The sequence below is a fragment of the Lactuca saligna genome, chromosome 5, assembly GCF_052625555.1.
Source record: "Lactuca saligna cultivar CGN05327 chromosome 5, ASM5262555v1, whole genome shotgun sequence".
In the NCBI taxonomy this organism is placed as follows: Eukaryota; Viridiplantae; Streptophyta; class Magnoliopsida; order Asterales; family Asteraceae; genus Lactuca; species Lactuca saligna.
Genome location: NC_136421.1, coordinates 262,756,432 through 262,764,068, shown reverse-complemented (window position 1 = coordinate 262,764,068; position 7,637 = coordinate 262,756,432). Strand labels below are relative to the sequence as shown.

General features: G+C 34.3%; 1 protein-coding gene across 1 annotated transcript; it reads right to left on the bottom strand.

Moving 5' to 3' along the window:
- Nucleotides 1-386: 386 nt before the first annotated feature.
- On the bottom strand, nucleotides 387-5,869 carry LOC145047637 (uncharacterized). Its single transcript, XM_078995960.1, has 3 exons — nucleotides 1,880-5,869; nucleotides 1,167-1,805; nucleotides 387-1,082 (listed from the first exon to the last, which is right to left on the bottom strand). Exon 1 carries the CDS (start codon nucleotides 3,059-3,061, stop codon nucleotides 2,459-2,461), a length of 603 nt encoding a protein of 200 aa, XP_078852086.1. The 5' UTR covers nucleotides 3,062-5,869; the 3' UTR covers nucleotides 387-1,082; nucleotides 1,167-1,805; nucleotides 1,880-2,458.
- Between the last annotated feature and the right edge of the window lie 1,768 nt (nucleotides 5,870-7,637).

The following is a 7,637-nucleotide window of genomic DNA, read 5'->3' as shown; positions in this document are numbered from 1 at the left end:
ATATCGACTTTATTATGACTTCCTCACACAAAATCGAAATTTGCTCATGCAACGAAGTAGATTGTTATTATTGTGATTCAGTAGACCCTTTTTTTACACCACTGAAAAACGGCTTGCTGAGAAGGATGAGCAGTTGATACACATTATGGTAAAAAAGGATCGTTTCGAAGACAAAATGAGAATTAGGGATGACTATATAACAATGGAGAAAGATAAGTACCCGTTGCAGTTCCCTGAGTTTTAAAATTACTTACAGATTAGGTTGCAAAATGATCGTTTGTTGTTTTTTTAAATAACATGTTGTAACTGTTAAAAAAAATATGCAAACTATATTTTTAATATAAAGTCTTCACTAATTGATATAATCAACAAACTAAACAAAAATATGAAAGCATAGCAACGTCTTGTAAGATTTAATAAAAATATTACAATACATAATAAGTTAACAACTCGTCATTACTCTTCATTTCAAGGATGTTTTATATCAAAATCAGCGTTATAGGTTTGTGAGCAACTCGCTGAACCACCAATATTAAATGCCATTTCTGCAGTAGAAATTATGTGACGTGCTCCGCTACCAAACGCCCTTCCAGTACAATTATTTCTCGTGTGTCCAATTTGACCACATATAGAACACTCTTTTATAATTGGACCCTCGCCTTGGGATGGAATGCGGTCTGTGTTTCTTGGCCTGCCTGGCTGACGTTTATCCATTATTGGTGGCTTAACAATCATCAAATCATCGGGGATCTCCCATTCGGATGGCTTTGGCAGAGGGTTTATTGATTCCTCATATGTTTTCCTCAGTGTTTCGGTAAAGTAAGCATTTAATGCATACCTCGAGCAGTCTTCGTAATTGTTCATTGTTAAACATCTTATGACATGACCACAAGGTATCCCATCAAGTTGCCAATGCCTACATGTACATGTCATATGTTTGAAATCAACAATCACATTTTGTGCCCCCTTTTTTACCTCGCATTTCGTATTTGAGATCATGCGAACATGCCATTTGCTAAAACTTTTCTTGTTCTCTTTTACAATTTCATCCGCCCAAGGGGTAAGAATTGTTGTTGCTTCCGCTAAAAAAAGAGCCAAAATGAAGAAGTTAAGATCAATAACATCAAAATTAATAAAACATTAATATTAAAAAATTTACTTAATACCTGCAAAGTTACGTCTTTGAAACCACCATTGTTGCATTGTAGCACGAAAAAAATCGATCAACATAAGTATTGGCACCTTACGTGCGTGTCTAGATAATGCATTTATAGACTCCGCACTGTTGGACGACATAAGATTGTATCGGTTCCCTTTAAAATGTGCTCTGGACCAAGTTTCTAGATTTATACTTTTCAAATACTCCCATACTGATTCTTTTGTCTTTTCATAACATCCATGGCGGCATCAAAAGCATCAACTGTGTACGCCCTACACGCCTCCCAAAAAATTCCTTTAACCGTCTTACTCTTGCCAAATCTAGAGACTATGTTGAAATACAAATGGACACCACATATTCCATGATGAGCATGAGGAAAAATGTTGGCAACGAATGTTGCTATAGATGGAGACCTATCAGATATAATTGTAAGCTCATGCATATTTCCTATGCAATCACGTAGTTTTTGAAAAAACCATGTCCAAGAATCGGTACACTCATTTTTGCATATACCATATGCAACTGGTAATATTTGGTTTTGTCCATCCTTAGTAATTGCAAGTAACATGGTACCTTTGAACTCGCCCTTTAGGTGAGCTCCATCTACTACTAGGGTCGGTTTACAAAAATTGACAAAAGCGCGTACCTACCATACATTGTATATCTATTCAAATACACCAAAATAAAAATTAAAAATTAATATAATATGATAATACTAACCGAGCAACCGAGTGCGACGTACAAAAACTCAAAGCGATCATCAACATCTGTTTTAATATGTGTGACAGTACCCGGATTATGTTTGGCCAAGTTGTGACAATACGCCGGAAGTTTGGTAAAAGAATCCTCTTTCGAACCCCTTAACGACAACAATGCATATTGCTTCGCACGCCATGCCTGATGGTATGAGATATTGATATTCAATTGAGCATTCATATCATTAACAATTTCTTTTCCCCGATAAACTCTACTATAGTCTTCAGCCAAAACATCAGCAACATATTCACTCAAAACATATTTGTTTGCTTGTCGATGATTAGGTTGCAACAATGTTGAAGAACATGTGTGTACATCAACAAATTTATTCACTTGGAAAAGACCATCAGAATTTTTAATTGCTTTTGCTCTTAGTAACCAAGAACAATTTTTCGAAACACACACAGCTTCATACCTTGATTTGGTGGATCTACTTGTCCTCGTCTGGAAACCTTCTCGAATACATTTTTTTACCAATACACCGCTTTAAAAGTTCTTTGTTCTTAAATATACTCTCACATTGAATCTTTTGAAGATTCATGTCTACCATCTGTGTTGGGATATCTTCATTAATATCAATTGGCCATGCTGGTACAGGGGGCATACCGTGAAAAAGGTTATCGGGAACTTAGCTTTAACTTCATCACCCAACTCATCTCTATCGGAATTGCTTTGTAGCTCGCTTATATCTAAACATACATCACCAACATCAACATAATGCCCGTAAACATGATTTTTTTCATTTTTTTGACTTGAATTTTTTTTCTTTTTTGTTTTATCTACCACACGCCTATTCATAAGTTTAACTTCTTGTTCGGCAACATCATCACAACGACCACCCACATGATTAAGATATGCACCAACATCATCATCACCAACAGACTTGTAATTCTCAGGTTCCACATAGTGAATAGGTGAATAACTAACATTAACATTTTCAGCAACACTGTGAAACTGAGGTACACTAGGAGTATTGAAAGTACCTATCGGATCGTTGCTCCCTTTATAACTGCATAAATTACCAACAAGCTGGTTTCCAATTTCACCATCCCCATTAACCTCCTCAACTTCATCAACCACCACAAACACTTTCACAGCCCTTCCTCCACTACATTTGATTACGTTTATCAACATTCTAACATCCATGTCTTCAACTATAGCTATATAATAATTTAATTCAGGATGGTGGAAATGAAGACTAATTCTATATTTTTCTAACAAACCAATTTTGCTTCTTACCAAAGATACAAAATCACTATAACTAATATACTCAGAAAATATCAAAGCAAGTTCAGAAATACCTCCCTGTGGACATATGTATTCCAGATTAGTTCCATTAACTTGCTATCTCCCACCGGTTACAAGACAAATCATATATTCAATCATTTTTTGAGCAAATTATAGAGAGAGTTCCAAAACAAATAACAACCAAAATGATATTTTTTCTACAAAACTATTTATATAGCAACCTGATTTCGTAGTCCAAACAAACAATTTCATAGTCAACCTAAAAAAAATACAAAAAGAACAACGATTTCGCAGATACAGTCAGAGGATTTCGCAGATGGACCTATTCCATCTGCGAAATTACCCCTATATATACAGCAAAAAATTAAAAAAAAAAAAAAACCACCTGTGAAAGTACAAGCACCTAAAGCACAGTTGTGCTTTAGGCACTTGTACTTTCATAGATGAGAAGCCCATTTCGCAGATGGGACCTTCTCATCTGCGAAATGGGTGGCCATTTTTGTAATTTCGATTTTTTTGGCTATTTTTGCAATGTCATTAGTGTAAATGGCTATTTTTGTAAATTTCTCTATAAAAAAGCTCTATGGATTAAATGTTCTTAAATATCATGTAAAAGGTACGCTCTATTGACCTTAATTAAATTCTTTTGGAACCAAGTTTGTTTGAAAGTTAGAAAGATTTCTTTTATCTAAAATACAATAAATTGTCATTAAACCTCTCCGCTAAATACGGTAAAATAATTAAATAAGACATTATTGAGAAATGAAAAAAATAGAGAAAATTGCAAATATAACCAAATTCCTTAATTACTTTGTGGAAAATAACCAAAGAAAACCCAAATTATAAAAATAGTCATCAAAATCGCAGATCCATCTGTGATTTTATTTGTCCATCTGTGATTTTGCGTCCATATGTGATTTCCTCTTTTTCAGGGGTATAAAAACGTAATTTTTTGTTCTTCTTTCATTTTTCAATTTTTTTATAGAACTCTTTCTAGAGGCACTATGGACGATTTCATTTTTTTTTTTATTTTTCAAGGTTTTAGTTGGAGAATTCATTTTATTAGAGATGTTTTAAACAAATATTCCAAAGAAATAAGAACTAAATTGATAATGGACTACCCTCATGGTCCTGCATACATGTGTCATGGGTTACCCTTATGGTCTTTTCCCTAGAATGTCGTGGGCTACCCCGAAGGTCTTACAACGAAGTGTCATGGGCTACCCACATGGTCTTTCCTTGAAATGTCATGGGTTACCCCCATGGTCTAACATCCAAGTGTCATGGGCTACCCCCATGGTATTTCATGTAATTGCCATGAGCTGCCCCAATGGTCTTCCATACAAATTCCACAGGCTACCCCCCAGGTCTTACATGCAAGGATCACAAAGACAACTAGCATCTTACATTGTATAGTGAGAAGAATCACCTTAATAGCAGGTATTATTGTGTAATAATGGATAGGAGTTAGTGGAAGGAAGTAATTGATTACTCCGAGATGATTTCGTGGATATAAAGATCGCTGAAAACAAAGTTTGTATGAGAAAGTTATGGCCGTTTGAAGTTGAGATGAAAGTAGGTTGTTATTTTGAGAAAGTCAACAAAAGTCAAGTTAAAGGTCAACCTTTAACCACCACGACATGGTTGTATGCTTACCACGACGTCGTGAGTGGTGAATCATCAACACACGAGTCGAACGTTGAGAGACATGTGACATAAAGGGTGAAACAAGGTGAAACCGAGTCTAGTCGGTCACCACGGCGTGGTGATGACCTGAGTATAAATATGTGAGTTTCGTGTCAATTTGAGGGATTTTGGCACACATGATCAGAGATGCTGCTTAGGAGTCATTCTCGGGAGATTATATCGGAGGAGTTATACCGATGTACAAGAATACGTGAGTTAATTTATGGGATCAACGAAGATATATTTTATCGCGTTTTATGTAAATACATTATTATAATATTTTGTAGAGGGTTGTATACACGAGTATGTGTTATGAAATTTCGTGATATAGTGATATTACGAACCCTGGTGAGTAATTGAATATTTAATGTGAATGGTAATGGTTATATACCCTAGTTTGTCGGGATTTGTCGATTGGGCTAACAACTTATGGGGTTAAGTCGTTAGGTGGTTATAATTGGAAACTTGATTAGCTTGGTAACAAATGGTCTACCGGATTTAGTTAGTGATCAGGTAATTGATCATTATGGTTAATATAATGGTAAGCTTAGACAAGTTCTAATGAACTTGATACATTGTCCAAATAAGTTTGGACAAGTGATGGATTGGAAAGAGGTAAATAACTTGGGGTCGAAATCATAGTTAGTCTTCCGGGTGAGTAACTCTACTCTAACACCGGATGTTTATTGATGTATATTGTTACACGAATATGAGGATTTAATATACTATGATATTGATAGATTGTTGAAGTGATAGAATGTTATAGTCTGATGAAATGAATTCAGGTGATAGTTGGTTTATAGAATGAAAAATGAATGTGAGACACTTACTTTGGATGGAGAATTCCCAAATGTGTGGTTATGAAAATAAAACATTGGTTAGTTTAACAATATTGTTTTGGGATTACTTTTATAGTAAGTGAGAACATAGGTAATTAGTATAAAAGTTAATTAGCATATCGATTGTGATGTATATGTTAGTTGATAAGTTAAATTATTAAATGATGTTCGTGATGTTATGTTATTGTAGTTGTTATTTACTAATCATTATGGCCTATGATGTTTGTTATTATTGTGTTGCAAGTTAGGTTGATGTAGCACCCGACTCAAATCATGAATCATGTACTTGATGCCAGTACGATTCATGGTGATAACTTTCTGTACTTTCTGTATTCCAGTATGCTAGTGTACACCGAAATATTTTATAAAGTTATTAATAATTTTTGTTATTAAGGTGTACCTAGTGTGAAAATTTTGGGCGTTACAGAGAGGAAATCGTCACTGGCTTCCATTTCTTCCAACAAGTCGGTAGGGGAAGGAGAAACATTCGAGCAAATGACGAAATCCCCCGAAAGCCCCGAATCCATTTATGGGTTCAATAGATTCCGTCGAAACCAATGGGTGAGGAGAAACAACGAAGAAATGATGTTGTGGTGTCGTTTGATTTCATTCTCTTTCACCAGAGGGACAACATGAGTATGACACACACGGGCAATAGGAGCAGCGGTGGAAGCAAGTAGGGTGGAATCAAGATTTACTTGTCGACAAAGTAAGGAATAATTTGTTATTGTGGGGTTGGGGTGGATGTTGGACCCACCTACTTTATTTTAATAGGCAAATAAAAAAATAACAAATTACTTAGAAAAATATATACATGGGTATTATAATCATTTTAGGTCAATCAGGGACCATAATCGAAACAAACCAAATAATAAGGATGGTCAGAGTTAAAAAAATTACAGACCAAATGCACAGACTACCCAAACACAAGGACCATTCATGTAGTTTACCCTAAAATGAATTTGTTTATAATCTCCAAAAACAATATTCACAATATATATATATATATATATATATATATATATATATATATATATATATATATATATATATATATAGATTAATAAAAATTGTTAAAGAACCTGTTGATATATTTATAAGACATAAAAACAAATAACATGTTATTAGTTTTTTTAATACAAACATCCACCAACATGAAAGTAAAAGCTAATACAAATGAACTATATTAGCACTCTCTCAACTCATAAAACTAATTAAAAACTTAATCAAAAGGCAAAACACTAACTAATTAAAGATTTGCATCCAAAACCATTTAGAAAAAAAGTAAACTAACAAACTTTAAATAGAACATGCATACATGTAGAATCAAGAATAGTTCCAGCAAGTTAAAAAAGAGGAGAAGACAGAAAACAAGGGTCTCCGTGATGGTTGGATGGTGTTATCTCCGACGATTCTACTTGTGGCAGGCGACTACGTTAGAAATGAAAAGAACATGGAGTCAAATTGGGTGTTTTGGGCATGTTAAAAGAGATAGAGGAGAGTGGGTATCATTGGTTTTCAAATAGATTAAGGCTACCCAATATGGTAGCAAATTCACCTGTAGGAACCAACATGGAGGCTGATGTGGGGTGGAGTGGTGGTTGTCACGGAGCTTCACAAACCTCCTTCTCTCTCTCTCTCACTATATATATATATATATATATATATATATATATATATAGAGAGAGAGAGAGAGAGAGAGAGAGAGAGAGAGAATCAAGATCAAATAAGAAGGAAATTTTTGGTAGGAAGGTAAGAAGTTTTTTTTCTACATATTTTTTTCGCGAACAAACAAAATGAATCATTAGATGATTCATTTGTAAGATGATTCACAAGAAAAAATTCTCAAAAAAACATCTCGATGATTCATTTATATAATGATTTTGTTGTTATTCACTAAAATTGTCATAAAAGTGAATTTTTTCATAATTTACTTAAAAATGAATCGT

Excerpts from the sequence above, each read along its gene's own strand:
- LOC145047637 (XM_078995960.1), bottom strand. The coding sequence starts at position 3,061 with ATGGATGTTAGAATGTTGATAAACGTAATCAAATGTAGTGGAGGAAGG.